General features: G+C 37.9%; 1 protein-coding gene across 1 annotated transcript; it reads left to right on the top strand.

Annotated features, from left to right (window-relative positions):
• The first annotated feature begins 6,178 nt into the window (after positions 1-6,178).
• On the top strand, positions 6,179-7,562 carry LOC104987976 (purine nucleoside phosphorylase). The gene has a single exon (XM_010839111.1). The coding sequence runs from the start codon at positions 6,277-6,279 to the stop codon at positions 7,144-7,146; it is 870 nt and encodes a 289-aa protein (XP_010837413.1). The 5' UTR covers positions 6,179-6,276; the 3' UTR covers positions 7,147-7,562.
• Positions 7,563-20,207: the final 12,645 nt, after the last annotated feature.

Raw genomic sequence — 20,207 nt, 5'->3', positions numbered from 1 at the left:
TTGAATGTCTCACATTTACTTACGCTTACTCTCTTTCTCTCTCTCCCTAATACTTCCCAGAAATAGCCATGACATAAATAAGCCCAGATTATCTTTGTTGACAAGTTTTTTTCACTAGTAAAGATAATGGCCACAGGATTGGAAAAGGTCAGTTTTCATTCCAATCCCAAAGAAAGGCAATGCCAAAGAATACTCAAACTACCACACAATTGCACTCATTTCACACACTAGCAAAGTAATACTCAAAATTCTCCAAGCCAGGCTTCAATAGTATGTGAACTGTGAATGTCCAGATGTTCAAGTTGGATTTAGAAAAGGTAGAGGAAGCAGAGATTAAATTGCCAACATACATTGGATCATCCAAAAAGTGAGAGAGTTTTAGAAAAACATCCACTTTTGGTTTATTGACTATGTCAAAGCCTTTGATTGTGTGGATGACAAAAAACTGTAGAAAATTCTTAAAGAGATAGGAATACCAGACCACCTGATCTGGCCTCCTGAGAAATCTGTATGCAGGTCAAGAAGCAACAGTTAGAACTGGACATGGAACAACAGACTAGATCCAAATCATTAAAGGAGTGCATCAAGGCTGTATATTGCCACCCTGATCATTTAACTTATATGCAGAGTATATCATGAGAAACGCTGGGCTGCATGAAACACAAGCTGGAATCAAGATTGCCAGGAGAAATATCAATAACCTTAGATATGAAGATGACACCACACTTATGGCAGAAAGTGAAGAACTAAAGAGCCTCTTGATGAAAGTGAAAGAGGAGAGTGAAAAAGTTGGCTTAAAATTCAACATTCAGAAAACTAAGACCATGGCATCTGGTCCCATCACTTCATGGCAGATAGGTGGGGAAACAATGGAAACAGTGAAAGACTTTATGTTTTGGGCTCCAAAATCACTGCAGATGGTGACTGCAGCCATGAAATTAAAAGATGCTTGCTCCTTGGAGAAAAGCTATAACCAACCTAGACAGCATATTAAAAAGCAGAGACATTATAATCCAGCAAAGGTCCGTCTAGTCAAAGTTATGGTTTTTCCCATTCATTCATGTATGAATGTGAGAGTTGGACTATAAAGAAAGCTGAGCGTCAAAGACCTGATGCTTTTGAACCGTGGTGTCGGAGAAGACTCTTGCAAGTCCTTTGGACTGCAAGGAGATCCAACTTGTCAGTCCTAAAGGAAATCAGTCCTGAATATTCATTGGAAGGACTGATGCTGAAGCTGAAACTCTAGTACTTTGGCCACCTGATGTGAAGAACTGACTCATTTGAAAAGACCCTGGTGCTGGGAAAGATTGAGGGCAGGAGGAGAAGGGGACAACAGAAGATGAGATGGTTGGATGGCATCACCGACTCAATGGACATGATTTTGAGTAAGCTCTGGGAGTTGGTGATGGACACGTGGACAAGGAAGCCTGGCGTGCTGCAGTCCATGGGGTTGCAAAGAGTCAGACACCATTGAGTGACTGAACTGAACTGAACTGAACTGAAAGATAACAATAGTAGTAGTCACACTTATAAATCTTTAGCCCTTGGTTATATTAAGGGTAGCCTACCCTTAATGAGATAGTAAAGGATTACTGACCTCAGATTCCAATACTGTTACTAATGGGGCACATCCAGGTTTTGTGGGACTGGAATCTTATATCATTTGGGTGGTCCTCTTAAGGAAAAGAATACAAAATTATGAATTCTAAATCATGTACAAGAGTGAATGTCTACTTAGAAAAATGTAAGAAATCTCAAGAAATTATAAACTTTTAAAAACTGACACAATCTCCTCCCTAAAAATCTTAATAATCAACCACCTAAAAAATGTCTACATTCTTAGTAAGTTGAATTTTTTAGTCTTTGATTACCACTTCAAATGACATGACTTAATGAAATGTTTCTTACAGAAATTATCATTTTCTGTAAGAAACAAAAAATAATAATTCAGTTTCCCTTTAGCATGTATGTGTGTGCTCAATTGTGTCCAACTCTGCAACCCCATGTACTGTAGGCCGCCAGACTCCTCTGTCCATGGAATTTTCCAGGCAAGAAATACTGGAGTGGGTTGCCATTTCCGTCTCCAGGGGAGCTTCCCACCTCATGGATTGAACCTCCATCTCTTGTGTCTTCTGCATTGGCAGGCAGATTCTTTACCGCTTGTAGCACCTGGGAAGCATGGATGATTAAAACATATTTTTATTACTGATAGTTTAGAAATTTCATTTAAGCTTTACTACTCATTGTTGGCAATAACATGTAAATTTTTTAAATCATTGCCAAATATTGGGATATTTTGCCAAGTTCCCTTCATATATGAACTGTAAGAGTTCAGAGTAATGAAAGTTTTCTTATAAAAGTAACTTATCTTAAAAGTTTTTTGAAACCATGCACTTTATTGATAATGTCCTCAATTATAGTAATATATTACAAGTTTTATAATATTTTTGAAAATACTAACATTTCCTGGATATGCATAAAATATGTGGCTCAAAATAAAGATGTACTCACTTTTAAATTGGAGCTTCCCAAGTGGCTCAGTGGTAAAGAATTCTCCTGCCAATGTAGGAGATGCAGGCTCAATCCCCAGGTTAGGAAGATCCCCTGGAGAAGGAAAAGGCAACCCACTCCAGTATTCTTGCCTGGGAAATCCCATGGACAGAGGATCCTGGAGGGCTACAGTCCATGGGATTTCAAGGAGTCAGAATAGCTTGGTTCATGCACTATGAAAACAGAAAATATGAATATTATATTCCATGACATTCTTGAGATTGATATAGAATAGATGATAAATAGTCTATGGAGTCACAAAAGAGTCAGACATGACTTATAAACTAAACAACAATAATTAAGGCAAGAGTTTCCATTTTGACTAGGCATCAATGAGAACTAAATTATATCTTTACAATTTTCTGTATCTGATGAGTAAAATATTTTTCACAGTCTCTGTACCTTTCAAAATGTGTTTCTCTTCCTCTGTCCACTTTTCTTTTGGGACTAGTAACTCTAAGATATGTTTTTACACTGACATGACATTTGGCCCTACACATTCATATCACAAAGCCAAGTAATATAATTATTTCCAGAAGCTGCTTTTACACCAAGAAGCCTAGTAATAACTTAACTATACCTAAAAGTGACTGTGACCCACATAAATATATCCTATTATGTCCAAATTAACTATATTCCCCCTCTCAAGTCCCGTATAACGTATTCTCCAAAAGGCTTGCAACACCCTCTCCAGTGCCTCCAGACACAAAAGGAAGTGAGACAGAAGAAGAATTGAAGAAGAAAAAGACATTAGTCTTAACCTTTCATGGTTAAATATTTTATTACTATAAATACTGCAAAGAAAAAAAAAAAAAAAAAAGGACTTCCCTGGTGGCTCAGACAGTAAGGAATCTGCTGGCAATGTGGGAGACCTAGGTTCTATCCCTGGATGGGGAAGATTCCCTGAAGAAGGGAATGGTTACCCACTCCAGGATTCTTGCCTGTAGAATTTCATGGAGAGAGAAGCCTCTCCATGGAATGGAGGATGATGGACTACAGTCCATGGGGTTGCAAAGAGTTGGACACAACTGAGTGTCTGCCTAGTCAAGGCTATGGTTTTTCCAGTAGTCATGTATGGATGTGAGAGTTGGACTGTGAAGAAAGCTGAGCACCGAAGAATTGATGCTTTTGAACTGTGGTGTTGGAGAAGTCCCTTGGACTGCAAGGAGATCCAACCAGTCCATGCTAGAGGAGATCAGTCCTGGGTGTTCACCTCATGCGAAGAGTTGACTCATTGGAAAAGACTCTGATGCTGGGAGGGATTGGGGGCAGGAGGAGAAGGGGACGACAGAGGATGAGATGGCTGGATGGCATCACTGACTCGATGGACGTGAGTTTGAGTGAACTCCGGGAGTTGGTGGTGGACAGGAAGGCCTGGTGTGCTGTGATTCATGGGGTCGCAAAGAGTTGGACACAACTGAGCGACTGAACTGAACTGAACTGAGTGACTAATCACAGCACAGTATATTACAAAAATGTATGACCATATGACTACTTTGATATGTATTCTCCTCTAATTAAGAGACTGGTTCCACCTCATTAGAACTGATTCAAATGTATTCTTTTTAATGGCTGAGTAATACTCCATTGTGTATATGTACCACTGCTTATTATACAGAGTGAAGTAAGCCAGAAGGAAAAACATAAATACAGTATACTAACGCATATATATGGAATTTAGAAAGATGGTAACAATAACCTGGTGTACGGGACAGCAAAAGAGACACTGATGTATAGAACAGTCTTATGGACTCTGTGGGAGAGGGAGAGGGTGGGAAGATTTGGGAGAGTGACATTGAAACATGTAGAATATCATGTAAGAAACGAGTTGCCAGTCCAGGTTTGATGCACGATACTGGATGCTTGGGGCTGGTGCACTGGGACGACCCAGAGGGATGGTGTGGGGAGGGAGGAGGGAGGAGAGTTCAGGATGGGGAACACATGTATGCCTGTGGCGGATTCATTTTGATATTTGGCAAAACTAATACAATTATGTAAACTTTAAAAATAAAATAAAATTTAAAAAAAATAAAAAAAAATAAAAATAAAAAAAAAAGAGAGAGACTGGTTCCATTTTTGATGTTTGACCATTGACAGCTTTTAAATTCCCAAGCTCCTCCCTGTCTTTCCACATCTGAACAACTAAGAGAAGAAATTCAGTGTGTATTTCATGTTTTTTGGTGTCCAAGAACAATTCAAACTTCACAGTCCCCAAACCCACTGTGAACTCTTGCCCAGACCCACCTCTCTAAAAGCCATAAAGGCTCAGCTCACTTTCTCTGCTTCCCTTAAGCCACCTGGACCAGACTGTACCCACAATGATCTCCCCAGAAAGTCATGTTGAGTGTCTGTGAAATCTGCATAATATCAGATATAATACTGATATTATACTAATACTAAGGTCATTTTCCAGTATGTTAAACTTTCAGAATCCAGTTTGATGGGTTTGTCATGACGTTAGCTAATGCTTTGTAATACTAAGGTCACTAATACTAAGGTCATTTTCCAGTATGTTAAACTTTCAGAATCCAGTTTGATGGGTTTGTCATGACATTAGCTAATGCTTTGTAAACCTGCATACCCATTGCACTCAACCAGGACAACAGGAAATGGGTTTCCAGGCAAATGTGGACATCAAGGTCACAGGAAGAGGCCACCTGCAGCATATTCTTTCTGCCTGTGATCCATCTGTCCAGCTCCACCCTGCTCTGGCCTGTGAGACTGAACTTCTATTTCTCCTCTCTTTCATGAAATGGGAAGCCTGGTACTTTTGACACTCATTTGCAAACCTGACTCTGCTCCTTTGCATTTCTGACTTTTCCTGATCAATGGTTTCTTATCATCTGGTTACTATTATTGCAAATTTGATCTCTGTGTGCTAAATCCTGGTCTCTATCTTTTGGACCTCAATTTGTCACCTGATACAAACCCAATCTTGATCTTTACTTCATGATTCAGTTTGTTGTTGTTATTTTTAATTTTATGCTGCATCTATTGATTGACTGATTTCTATGATTTGCCAATGTCAGCTCATGAAGGGCAACATAACAGGGAAGACTAAGAGACAAGGTAAAGAGAACCTAAAATATGGCACAAACCCATGCAACAAGTTGATGCCAAGAGATCAAGGAGTCTAGCTGGATCCCAATTACTTCATATTCATTCAAGAAAAAAGTTTGATTACTTTTTTAAGAAATAATTAGAGATAAAGACATTATCCATCAGATTCATCTTACTAGGGAAGCTCTGTGGAATTGAAGGCTTCCATATACAGAAAAGCCACACATTGAATTCCTAACTGAGCTACACATCTTACAACTACCTTATAAATGTGTGTGCTGATTCCAGAAATGATTAGAAGAGAAACATGAGTATCTAGGAAAGTCACCCTCACTACAGGGACACCACTTAAAATGCTAGACTGTAATCATTCCCACTTTCCAAATACTGTTTTGAAGTAAAGAGCATGTAGACACCCGATAGACAGCTAAGTTTGATTGTCTTAAATATAAACCTCCTCACTATGTTTCAGGGTTGCAAATAAACCATAAAGCATCTTTGTGAAAATAAAAAACTACTACCCCTTCTACCAATTTAATACAACCCTTTACAAAAGTTCATGACAGACGCTGGGTGGGTAACACTCGGTTACTGGAGCCAGCTCAGCTCAGAGGAGCAGATATAAACCGAGAAGGGCAAACTCATCGAGAGGGCGTCTGCGGGACCATGGAGAATGGATTTACATATGAAGATTATCAAGACACTGCAAAATGGCTTTTGTCTCATACCGAACAGCAACCTCGAGTGGCAATGATCTGTGGTTCTGGGTTAGGAGGTCTGATTAACAGATTGACTCAAGCCCAGACCTTTGACTACAGTGAAATACCAAACTTTCCCAAAAGTACAGTGCCAGGTCATGCTGGTCGACTGGTGTTTGGGATCTTGAATGGCAGAGCCTGTGTGATGATGCAGGGCAGGTTCCACATGTATGAAGGCTACCCGTTCTGGAAGGTGACGTTCCCAGTGAGGGTTTTCCGGCTTCTGGGTGTGGAGACCCTAGTGGTCACCAACGCAGCTGGAGGGCTGAACCCCAACTTTGAGGTTGGCGATATCATGCTGATCCGTGATCACATCAGCCTACCTGGTTTCAGTGGTGAGAACCCTCTCAGAGGGCCCAATGAGGAAAGGTTTGGAGTTCGTTTCCCTGCCATGTCTGATGCCTACAACCGGGATATGAGGCAGAAAGCTCACAGTACCTGGAAACAAATGGGGGAGCAAAGAGAGTTACAGGAAGGCACCTATGTGATGTTGGGGGGCCCCAATTATGAGACTGTGGCAGAGTGTCGCCTGCTGAGGAATCTAGGGGCAGATGCTGTTGGCATGAGCACAGTACCAGAAGTTATAGTCGCAAGACACTGTGGACTTCGAGTCTTTGGCTTCTCACTCATCACAAACAAGGTCATCATGGATTATGAAAGCCAGGGGAAGGCCGATCACAAGGAAGTACTAGAGGCTGGGAAGAAAGCTGCACAGAAATTAGAGCAGTTTGTCTCCCTTCTTATGGCTAGCATTCCACTGCCAGGGCACACCAGTTAACCAGCCCCGGAGTGGGTTGGCCTCTCCATTATGGGATCCGAGGAGCTGCTGCCTACTTCAGCCCTTGCTGGAGTCACATGCCTCTGCCTTAGGTGGCGGCAGAAAGGAGGGTCACCTTCCCTGCTTCTCCCACCAGACCTTACTGGTGCTGAGCCCTCTTCTGGTCAGTTTGTCATCTCAAAATGATTTCCACTCCTATTCCTCTTCAAGAACTGGAGCCCCAACCCTAGCACACATCCAAGGATTTAGTTTGGGGCCCTCAAACTCAGCACAGGAACTATTACTTGCTTAAGATGGTCCTCTCACATTCCTCGGAGCTCAGTTCTGCCTCCTCAGAGCATTGGAGACCATACAGGGAACAGCCTATTGCTTTTGGATTTTTATGCTATTGTATTTTGAATAAAGAGAAAGATGAAATAAAAAAAAAAAAAAGTTCATGACTTAGTAAGCAGGAAAAAGGCTAGATTTCAACTCTCACTTACCCCTCTTTCTGGGCATCTTTGATCAGTGAGTAACTCATACAAACATATTGGCAGACTTGATATTGTCAATAATGACCAGAGGATGACTATGGCATCTCAACTTTCATCTTACTAGTTTTGGACATCACAGACCAAAACTGATGGAGAGAACATACCTAGGCTCTCCTTCTGTCCCTGACTGCTCTGGTGAAGAGGAAATGTATTCTCTTGTATGTATTCTCTTGTCACTAATGTGACTGCCTGGCTGATAGCTGAGAACACTGTGGTCAGGGACTCTTCTCTGCTTTTCCTAAGCCTGAGTCTTGGACGCTCATGGTCCGGAGACTAATCTCCATTATTCAGCCACCATAAACAACACCTGAAAGGATATTCAGTGAAAGAGGAAACACTTGGGTCCTTCTCCAAAATACTTAGAGATTAATCCAAAGTCTAGAAAAAAACACATTGAATACTCCAAAAGAGTATTGAAAAGGCCCAAGAAGTAGAGAGCAACCTGAAGGGCTTTCTGTCTGTTAGCTATAAAACGAGCAACTTGCTGCTGTAGAACACAACAAAGGCTTTATCCCTCATCCTAACAAGACGCTTCTGCTAAAACAGGAAACTGCTTCAACTGACTGACAGTATTTTATGAGCCTTGAAGATTGGTGTGGAAAAGGCCTGCCAAAAGAAACCACTAAATAATTTCAAATTTCATGTCCCAAAGAATAAAGTTTTCTAGAAAGCAAAAAATAATCCAAACAATGATACATCCTTAAAACATGACAATTCAGAGATTCTCACTTCTCATGGACACAGGTGATGTCAACTGTCTGCTAGGGTAATTGAAAGAGAAGGAATTGAAATATCAAAGGAGACTTTTTCTGCTAAATACAGTTTCTCTAACCTTCTGATACCCACTCTTAAGGATATTAACCTGGAGACAGAATCAACTTTATAGACTTTTTTACTTCCAGAAAACTCTATTGTTATCCCAACATAAAAAATGTCTCAACTCCCTGTGTCACTGAGCATTAGATTATGAAAATCTTCTTTTTATTTTAAGTAATAGAGTTTTATGAAGAAGGAAATGGCAACCCACTCCAGTATTCTTGCCTGGAGAATCCCATGGACAGAGGAGCCTGGCAGGCAAGGGTTGGACATAACTTAGCAATTAAACCACCACCAATAAAGTTTTAACTAACAGATAATGTCTTAAGCATAAAAAATAATTCCAAATCAATCTGCCAACTTTGCAAAGTATCTGTACCCAAGGTGTTGGCAAACTGTACAGTTCTTTTGGAAGGAAAAGAAAATCTTTCACGCAGACACTGTACCCTAGATTGAGAAACAAATCTAAGAAACATGATACAGTGCTGAAAACAAAATAAAGGAAAACAGAGGTAGATAGTGTTCTGTCCTTATTTAAACAGAGTATAATCTCATACAAAAGAGAGGAAGAGGAATTAGAAAGAACATGCTGGACATGGATGACTTCACAGGGCATGAATCTGGGAAGTTTTAACTATAAGAACAGGGAGCTAGACACATACATATTAATGTAAAAGAGAAAAAAGTAAGAGAAAAGCATTCAAAACCTCATGGAGATATTACTTATTAAGAAATCCTGTATCTATTGGTATTAGTTTCCTAGAGCTATCCTAAAAAATGCTTCACACACTTCGTGGTTTAAACACAAAAATGTATAGCGTCACGGTTCTGGCTGTCACAAGCCTGCCTCTGCCTCTGGGTGGGGAGCAGCCAGTACAGAGCCAGCTAGCTCTCCTTTGGTATTCGCTCAATCCTTTGTTCTGTGAGCAGGCCAGGCTGTTAGGTTAGAGCCTTTCGCGTTTGGTTAGAGCCATCCACTGGATCATCGAAAAAGCAAGAGAGTTCCAGAAAAACATCTACTTATGTTTTATTGACTATGCCAAAGCCTTTGACCGTGTGGATCACGACTAACTGTGGAAAATTCTTAAAGAGATGGGAATACCAGAGCACCTGATCTGCCTCCTGAGAAATCTGTATGCAGGTCAAGAAGCAACAGTTAGAACTGGACATGGAACAACAGACTGGTTCCAAACCAGTAAAGGAGAACGTCAAGGCTGTATATTGTCACTCTGCATATATAACTTATATGCAGAGTACATCATGCAAAAGCCCAGGCTGGGTGAAGCCCAAGGTGAAATCAAGATTGCCAGGAGAAATATCGATAACCTCAGATATGCAGATGACACCACCCTTATGGCAGAAAGCAAAGAAGAACTAAAGAGCCTCTTGATGAAAGTGAAAGAGGAGAGTGAAAAAATTGGCTTAAAACTCAACATTCAGAAAACTAAGACCACGGCATCTGGTCCCATCACTTCATTACAAATAGATGGGGAAACAATGGAAATAGTGATTTGATTTTGGGGGGCTCCAAAATCACTGCAGATTGTTACTGCAGCCATGAAATTAAAGGATGCTTGTTCATTGGAAGAAAAGCTATGACCAACCTAGACAGCATATTAAGAAGCAGAGACATTACCAGCAAAGGTCCATCTAGTCAAAGCTATGGCTTTTCTAGTAGTCATGTATGGATGTGAGAGTTGGACTATAAAGAAAGCTGAGCACCAAAGAATTGATGCTTTTAAACTGTGGTGTCGGAGAAGACTCGAGAGTCCCGTGGACTGCAAGGAGATCCAATATGTCAGTCCTAAAGGAAATCAGTCCTGAATATTCATTGGAAGGACTGATGGTGAAGCTGAAACTCCAGTACTTTGGCCACCTGATGCAAAGAACTGACACATTGGAAAAGACCCTGATGCTGGGAAATATTGAAGGTGGGAGAAGAAGGGGACGACAGAGGATGAGATGGTTGGATGGCATCACCAACGTGATGGACAAGAGTTTGGGTAGGCTCTGGGAGTTGGGATGGACAGGGAAGCCTGGCATGCTGAAATCCATGAGGTCACAGAGTCAGACATGACTGAGCACCTGAACTGAACTGAACTGACACGGTTCTGGAGCCTAGAACTTCAAAAACCAAAGTGTGGGCAGGGCCTTGCTCCTCCTGAGGAAAGAATCCTTGCTTGCTTCTCCCACTTCCTGTTAACTCAAATCATCCCTTGGCTTATGGCAGCATAATTCCCATCTCTGCCTGTCTTCTGACAACATTCTCCTTGAGTCTGTATGTGACCATCTTCTCAAGAGGACATATCATAATAGAGCCTACTCCAGTATGACCTCACCTTAACTGATTACATCTGCAGTGACCCTACCTCCAAATAAAATCACACTCTGAGTTACTGGGAGTTAGGATTTCAACATATCTTTTGGAGAGCAGAGGCTTAATTTAAGCCATAACATAATTTAACATGCATCACTTGTCATCTTTTTCCTAAAATCATGTCAAATAATACTTGCTGCTGATCCCGTGTATCCACTACCTGTGTTAAAGTAAAAGTTTGCATTTTAGCTAATGAGCTAATCATCTGGAATTAATAAATATTAACATTATTAAAACAAGGCAAATTTGTATTTTAAATTAACAAATTTCAGAAGCATGCACCAGAGTTCAAAGACTCCAGAACACAAAAACTTTCCAAACTAAGTTTCTAGCTTTCTTGTGGTAACTATAAGTAGGCTCCCAAAAAATAATAGAGACTATGTCACACTGGTTCTTTCACTTTCCTAGAAGTTAATATTAAGAAGCTTAGATAACAAACCATGAATGGCTAGATGCAAGAGAAAAGGAAAGAGAGAGAAACACAGCAGAGTATAACAGAGGACTAAATCATGAGATATTAAACAATAATCAAAGCTCAGAATGGCTTCATAAAGGAATGAAATGTGAGCAGTTTTGTTTTGATGGATAAGTAGACAAATATTACATGAGAAGCAGAATCAAAAAGAAGTGACAGAGCTCCAAGAGTGAAGTGAGTGATATGCATAAAAGTTGTGAAAAATTCCTATTTAAATTGCACATCTAATAGTTCACATATTCCTCTACGTATTTTTGAAATATAGGAAGGTGGAATGTGACCAAGTCAACAGTACCTGAAGTTACAGTTTCCATTTCAAGAAGAAATTCTGTCTTCCGTCAAATAGAACAAAATCATGTTCAGCAGGCAGACATTAAGTACCTGATTTTCACAATAGTCTATGTTGAAAGCTATGGTCAGTACAAAGGTGATCAAAACACCAAATATGTCCCTAACTAAGTGGGCAGGTCAGACAGACATCCACGTTACTGTAATAAAAGGCATACTGAGGTAGGTGCAAAATAAGATAGTGCAATGGGATTTATACAACAAACAAAATGGGCTCCTTTCACTAATATTTTATAGTGTCTCTCATACCTTCAATCTTATTATTCTTTCCCCGTGTGCACATTACATCTTGGATAAAATGGGCATGATTTATAAAGGGTATTTTTTTTTTTATTAAAACCACTAGACATTTTTTTTTTTTTAGACATTTGTAAGAAATATGGAAAGCTCAGTCTTTGAGACCCCACTGGCACATAGATTACCTAAACTTCCAGAAAACTGAACTCAGGCACAGAAAAACCTGGCGCGGTGAATCACAGCGCACTTGTTCCTCTGGAGGAAGACAAAGGACAACTGTCAAACACAGTAAATGACAACTATCTATTCTCTTATTTCAGCAGAACTCTTCAATCCAGTCATGACCTTCTCTTCCAGCAGAATATTTGCTATCTTCAAAAAGAACGGAATAGGGAAAATGGCAGGCTATAAAAACCATTGTTGAGGCCTGGTTCTTCTTACTCCTGTCCCCAGTCTTCACTTACCCTTGGACTGTGAACATGCTCAAGCACAGTAATGGACCAGAATCCATTTAACTAATAATTTAACCACATCGAGAAGGAAGAAGCCACAAGGGTAGGTACTGGTCATTTTCTAAATCTGAAAAGAGGTACTGGTCATTTTCTAAATCTGAAAAGAGACCCAGATTTAGTTCTTTAAACTTTGAATTTTTCAGTTAATGGAAAATTTTTCAAGCACTCTGATAGAACGAACTTCTGATATGCTTTTAATGAAAGTGCAGAGAGTGTTGCTGTTGTTCTTATATATTTGTAAAATATGTGACAAGAAACATGATAAAGAATATCATTCATTCATTAAATTCTTCTTCATTCTTAAGGGAATCATTTTTCTTTTATGATTTTCAGGCTACTTTTATAACTTCCATTTTGGTATTTCTTGTTTCATAGTTTCACTATAATATATAATTATATAATACATATGCACTGCAGGCAGACTCTTTACTATCTGAGCCATCAGGGGCTCCTTTATTTGGCATTAGCTTTCATAAATCTAAGGGTTGCTGTCTTTTAGCAATTTTATAAAATTGCCAGCATTATCTCTCAAATAATATCTCTATCACTTTCAATTTCTTTTCTTTCTGGGATTCCAAAAAAGATACATTATTCTAGTCCCTGTGGCTCTATCTTCTATGTCTTTTAACAGTTTTTATATCATCTACTTATTTTCTCCTATATTGCATTCTGGATAGCTTCTTCATACTTATCTTTTGTTCACTTTTGAGTTGCACCTAATCTGAAGTTAAATACATTCACTGTGTTTTTTTAGTTCAATTTATGGGGTTTTTTTCCATTTCTAGAAGATAATTTGCTCATTTTAAAAATTACTTTGTTTTTTTTCATGGTGCTTTGTTCCTGCATGTCTTTTCAAGAACATCTTTACATTTGTGTCTGATAATTCCATTAACTGAAGTCCTTTGAAGGTCTAATACAGCTATTTGTTTCTGCTGATTCACCTTGACATGCTTTGTGTACATGTGGGGTCAGTTATTTTTGACTGTGAACTTCTTATTCTTTGTGGCCTGGAATGAAGATAAATTCTTTCAGAAAAGTAATTTAAATTAAGGCTACAAAACCATAAGAGTGACAGCTAGTTTTCCAAATTCTCAACATTAATATCCTCTTTTTTACTCAGCACCAAGTATCTAGTTAGCTGATGTTTTTCCCGCCCTTCATTAGATTAGATCCATTCTGTTACAATAGAGAGTCACTCTGTATTCTGTTTTAGTACTTCTCTTGATCTGAAAGTCATTGGTTCATACCTCTGCCTGTTAGAAAATCTATACATCTCCTGATACTATAGGCCTTCTTGATCCTTCTTGCCAAAAGTGACCTCTAATTGTCATTTCATAATATGTCTTATGTCAGGTCCAGATAATCTTCCCCTTTATGTTCGTAATTCCAAAAAATGTCATTGTTTCTATTTTTTGTTCAAAATATCAAGTGATTTATTTTCTGTGAATATTTGCTTATTTTCTCAGTCAAAACCAACTAGTTCTTTGCCTACTCATCTTACTGCTCATCATTTTGTTTACTATATTTGTCCTTTATTTCTGTGATCTCCCTTTCTCACTACACTAATAAGTGTATCCCACAATATACAAACTAGGAATAAGACAGCCACCAAAACCTGAAGATGCCCATGCCCTAGTGATGAAAGTAATATGGTATGGTATGCTAATAATGATTTTGCTCCAAACTGTCTATTCAAAGATAGTTATATTCAAACACATCTAGGGACACGAAGAATAGGCACCAAAACCAGTTTTTCTCAAAAATTTTGCATATTTACCCTTATTCACTGTTTTACTGGGCTTCCCAGCTGGCGCTAGTGGTAAAGAACCTGGCTGCCAATGCAGGAGACATAAGAGACTCAGGTTCAATCCTGGGATCAGGAAAGTCCTCTGGAGGAGGGAAAGGCAACCCACTTCATTATTCTTGCCTAGAGAATCCCATGTCAGAGGAGTCTGGTGGGCTGCCATCCATTGGGTCACAGAGTCAGACACAACTGAAGTGACTTAGCATGCATTCAAGGACTGTTTTACCTTCTCTCCTTGGATCAAGTGCTGCCATGTCTGCAAAGGCTTGAAAAATGGTTCAGAATTGACAGAATGTGATATAGAAAAAATCAATTCCAGTAGCCAACTTTTGTGAAATACTTACTATGTGCCTACTGTATCCTAACTACATTTTTATTTCATTTAACTTTCAAAAGAAACTTAAAAAGAGATACCATTATTGTAACTCCACAACTTATACATTTTGATCTGAATTATGGACTAGTTAGAAAGAAAAGTGTCCCAAGGTTACACAACTGGTCAGTGGCAAAACCACAATGCTAAGCAGATGCATTTGGTACCAGTCTGTGCTTTTAAATATTAACATACATAGAACTGAAATCAGGAAGCTTAATTCCTCCAGTTCCATCCTTCTTTCTCAAGATTGCTTTAGTTATTCAGGGTCTTTTGTGTTTCCATATGAATTGTGAAATTTTTTGTTCTTGTTCTGTGAAAAATGACACTGGTGATTTTATAAGGGTTACATTGATTCTGTAGATTGCTTTGGGTAAGTGCTTATAGTAATTTTCATAATATTGATTCTTCCAATCCAAGAACATGTCATCTTTGATTTCTTTCATCAGTGTCTTACAATTTTCTGTATACAGTTCTTTTGTCTCCTTAGGTATGTTTATCCCTAGGTATTTTTTGTTGTTGTTGTTGCAATGGCGAGTGGAATTAATTCCTTAATTTCACTTTTTGATTTTTCATTGCTAGTATACAAGAATTCAAGGGGTTTTAGTGTATTAATTTCGTATCCTGCAACTTTACTAAATTCACTGATTAGCTCTAGTAATTTTCTGATAGTATCTTTAGGGTTTTCTGTATATAGTTCCATGTCATCTGCAAATAGTGAGAATTTTACTTCTTTTCCAATCTGAATTCCTTTTATTTCTGTTTCTTCTCTGATTGCCATGGCTAGTACTTCCAAAACTATGTTGAATAATAGTGGTAAGTGTAGGCACCCTTGTCTTATTCCTAATCTGGAAGGAAATTCTTTCAGTTTTTCACCATTGAGAATAATGTTTGCTGTGGGCTTAGTATTGCATATGACTTTTATTATGTTGAGGTATGTTCCTTCTCTATCTCTCAGTAATAAATAGTTCTATTTCAGTTTTTCAAAGTCAACTTAAGAAACATAAAAGAAACACCATAAACCAAAGTCAATTTGTTTAAAAAGGAACTTAACATGGACTACAAATCATTTTAGTTATTAGTCAATAGTGACTCAATAGTGTGGGTAGCTGTTCAAACAAATGAAGTTGGCTGAGCCTGTGCTAACAGACTTGCTGAGGCTACAATGACCTGTGTACACCCACCTCAAAAGGCTGTATTAACAGAAGGGGAATTAATAACACAACATGCTCAGAAATGATCTTAGCACACAATAAACACTCACAAAATATTGCTGTTGTTCAGCCTCTAAGTTGTGTCTGACTCTTTACGAACCCATGAACTGCAGCACACCAGTCTTGCCTGTCCTTCACTGTCTCCTGGAGTTTACTCCAACTCATATCCACTGGTTGGTGATGCCATCCAATCATCTCATCCTCTGTCGTCCCCTTCTCCTCCTGCCTTCAATCTTTCCCAGCATCCGGGTCTTTTCCAATGAGTTAGTTCTTCACATCAGGTGGCCAAAGTATGGGAGCTTCATTAGCATCAATATAAAAATAAAATAGCAATAAAATCCAGGAACACATTAACAGAGAACACTGAAAAAATTTAAAATGTTCAGTAGAAAAAAATCAGAGAGGTGAATGTGATTTGAGAACATTTTTATCTGGAAAAGGAATGGTAAGGAAACAATATTAATATCAATGTTATTAATATTTATATTGATATTAATATTTAAACTAAAGCAGAGAAATCTTAAGGTGGTTCTGATGTGAACTATCAAATACTTGTTCAATCAGTGAATACTTTTGTGGTCCTTTTTTATGAAAGACATTATAATTGACGAGGAGAGAAAGTAATGTATAATTTCTGGCAAGGAATTAAATTTCAGTGGAGTAAAATAATATGGTATACAAATAAATAACTATACTTCAGTACAAAATAAAATAGATATCACTCCCTAATAAGAAATCACTTTTGGCAAGAAGAATCAGGAAATACCTACAGTGTCAAAGAATGTGCAGGATTTCTGACAGTCAGAGATGTGAACCAACAGCTTTCACCCAAAGTTACTAAAGCAACATACAGAACTAGTAAAGCATGTCCAAAATGAAGCATACAAAATGCAGAATTTCAAAGTTTAGATTACAGACTTGGATGGAATCATAAAGAGATAGAAATGATCAATTCTGGATTCTAAGAAAATTCAAAATATTTAATTTCAAAAAACAAATTCTTGAATTGGAGAATGGGAGTATTTTTGCAATGAAACTTCTAAGATTAGAGGATCTTATTGTAAAGATTAATTAGTAATTTGTCTGGAAGATGTGCCTAGAAGGATTAAAGAAAATGTAGTAGAGAAATGTTATATGGAAAAGTATTGTACAATAGTCTGTTTCTCTTTATATCATCTTTATATAAATATATATATATTATTTTATAAACATGTAAACTATATTTTATAAATATACATTTATGTTTTCTATATTTATTAATATATGTTCTCTAGTCAGCATATATTGAGCACCTAAAATGCACAAGTCCCTTAGTTAAAGGCTCTGAATATAATTCTGCCTTGTCTTCTAGGAGTTGGAAGTATTGCCGACTAATAGAGAACTCAAGGCTTCTCATTCTCCTCCATTGCACCAGTCAAGGGTAGAAGATGTGGCAGGCTTTGTGACTCTGGGCTGGTAGCCACAGTGTGGCATTTGGAGAGTCCTCTTGAAATAAAACTCTACTTCTAACACAATAGCAGTCTCAGAGAAAAGAGTTTTTCCTATCATCTAATAATAATAGAGTTTTACTCAATGTATAAAAAACTTAGTCAAGATTTTGAATTCATGAAATTTTAAATGAGAGGTTATTTAAGCTAAATACTTCTCCTTTCTCTTCCTATAGACAAGTATGAAACAAGAGAGACAAACAGGCTAAAAAAAAAAAAAAAAACAGACTACATGTGAATTCATCTGCACAAGCATCAGATTCACTTCAGCCTGTACCTTCCTTGGCAAAAAAATGGTTGGATTGCCACACAGCTAAATTCATCTGCTTGACAAAAACTTGGAGAGTCTCAACCCTATTTAAATTGCACTGGTCCAAAGGGATTTCCAAAGATAAAACCTAGTCAAAGCTCTCCAGCCAACCAAAACATCATAAGAATACAACTATTAAACAACAATTGCATCAAGTAAAAAATCCTAAAAGAAAGCAAAATGAGCAGAGAAAATATCGTTTCAACGCTAGTGAAATACGAGCAAACAAAAACCCAGATGCTGTAAACCACAAACAAAAGCAAATGGACAAAAGAGCTTAGTGATAGCCAAACACAGCCCTCATTCACATAGTCGTCTACCAAATCCTCATCAAAAATCTCCTGCACCACAGAGTAGCCAACAAATCAAAGCCCCAGAAATTCAGCAGCTCATCAAAAACCTAAAATGACCAAATCACTCTAGCAGTATCAATAAATTATTTACAATTTTCACTAAACCTAAATTATAATACACATTTCACTCTATAACTGTCTCCACAGAGTCTATTAGACCTTTCTTGTTATTCATACTTTGTACTCAGAAGACAAATCCCTGTGTGAGACATATTAGGGTCCATCTTTCTATGACTGCGGGGAAACTACCTTAAAGTCATTGTAAATTGACTTTACTTGAGCCAATGTCTTTCCTTTTCTATTTTGATTATGGTCAGCTAATCAAAGAAAATATTTCTTCATGTTCAGAGTTATCTTGGTTCCTTTTTTCTATTTAGCACAAAAGAAAAGAAAAATTATGGATTTCCAGCATTTCCACACAAGTTGCCCAGTGACTTTCTTTCTAACTAGAGGCCCCTGTTTTATTTTGTTTTAATTGGACAGCAGTTCTGAGAGTCTCTACTTCCTTTGTAATGTTTAACTTTTCTGTCTCTTAAATCAGATGAAACTTAAAAACAGTATTTTTCTCAGCAATTGTTTAGATAAAGGATTAGATTTATTTTAATATTTTATTACATAAAAGTTAAATTACAAGCATTTTAATATATTTAACATATTTCATAACATTTCTTATCCTTTCCTGGAGGAAAAAAACCTGACATTTAAAGGGAAAAAATTTCAAGCAAGTTTTTTAGAAGACATACTGCATTTTAAAAGCCCTTTTCATCATAGTTGTCAATTGACCCTCTTCTTGTGTTCAGAAAGTGAAATTCTACCCTTTACAAAAATTCACAAGTCACAGATGTAGAAAACAAACTTAGGGTTACCAGAGGGGAAAGCGAGGGAGGGGGGATAGATTAGGAGGTTGGGACTGACATATACACACTACTACTTATAAAGTAGATAACTAATAAGGACCTACTGCATAGCACAGGAAACTCTACTCAGTATTCTGTAATGGCCTATCTGGGAAAAGAATCTAAAAAAGAGTGGAGATATATATATAGATAGATAGATAGATAGATATGTATAACTGACTCACTTTGCTATACAGCAGAAACTAACACAACATTGTAAATGAACTATACTGTAATAAAATTTTTTAATTCATAGGATTAAAGAAAATGCCAGAGAGATCACTGCCACCTCCAACTGCTTTCCTATTTATTACATATCTGCATTAAAATGATAAGGTAATGAAATACAAATGCTGTTAATTAACTTCCCAACTCAAACTGAGCAATTCTTTTATGGAAAAGCCTACCTAACAATAGAAAGATGCCAAGAACTACCTCCCCTATGTTTTTCCGTGAATATTCACAGATCTCGCTATCCTCTAAAAGCAGGTTTCTTTCCCTGTCCATTAAGTCCAAGACTGCCTTATCCTATGTCTTTTTCTCCTATTCCAATACAGAACCCCATCTTTAAAGTAGCCATAAAACTTCAGAGGCAGACGTGGCAATCATGAAAGTAATTGTAATTTCTCTCAATGAAGAAGAACCTTACTCAGTGGAATGAGTTAGCTTACATTTTGCTGAATCCAAGCCAGAAGGAAATAATCAAAATGAAATCTTGAAGTCAAAAAAAAAAGGAAAAAAAAAGATTTCCACGCTAAAAAGGGTTAGTTTTAGAAAACTGAAGCCAGAGGTACATAGCTGATACAAAAGGTGCAGTCATGGCAAAGAAAGATTGACAAGCTAACTTAAGTGGGAGAAATGGAAAATACCAAATGAAGCATTTTATTGGAAAGAACATACTATTTATTTAACCTTCCTCTAATGAACATACTTAAAGAAAGCAGTATTAAGATGATTTCAATGTTACCATTATCCATTGTTAATCTATCGGCTTTGTTTTGTTAAGCAAAATGAATGCCCCCACAGATTTCCAGAACACTGTGCTTGCTTTTGATAATTGCTCTACTACTGCTGCTGCTAAGTCGCTTCAGTCATGTCTGACTCTGTGCGACCCCATGGACGGCAGCCCATGAGGCTCCACCTTCCCTGGGATTCTCCAGGCAAGAACACTGGAGTGGGTTGCCATTTCCTTCTCTGGATAATTGCTCTAGATTATGGTTAATTGTGAACTATATAGAAATACATGGAAAGTAAAAAGGATTTAGGCACATTTAAGACATTAGGACTGATACTATGGATAAAATAAGCAGTAGCAGAAAAAATCAA

This window comes from Bison bison, unplaced genomic scaffold, assembly GCF_000754665.1.
Source record: "Bison bison bison isolate TAMUID 2011002044 unplaced genomic scaffold, Bison_UMD1.0 scf7180017864110, whole genome shotgun sequence".
NCBI classification, from domain to species: domain Eukaryota; kingdom Metazoa; phylum Chordata; class Mammalia; order Artiodactyla; family Bovidae; genus Bison; species Bison bison.
Note: the sequence above shows the minus strand (reverse complement) of the source record. Positions and strands in the feature narration are given on the sequence as shown.

Bases quoted from the DNA above. Each gene is read 5' to 3' on its own strand.
- LOC104987976 (XM_010839111.1), top strand. From the start codon at position 6,277: ATGGAGAATGGATTTACATATGAAGATTATCAAGACACTGCAAAATGG.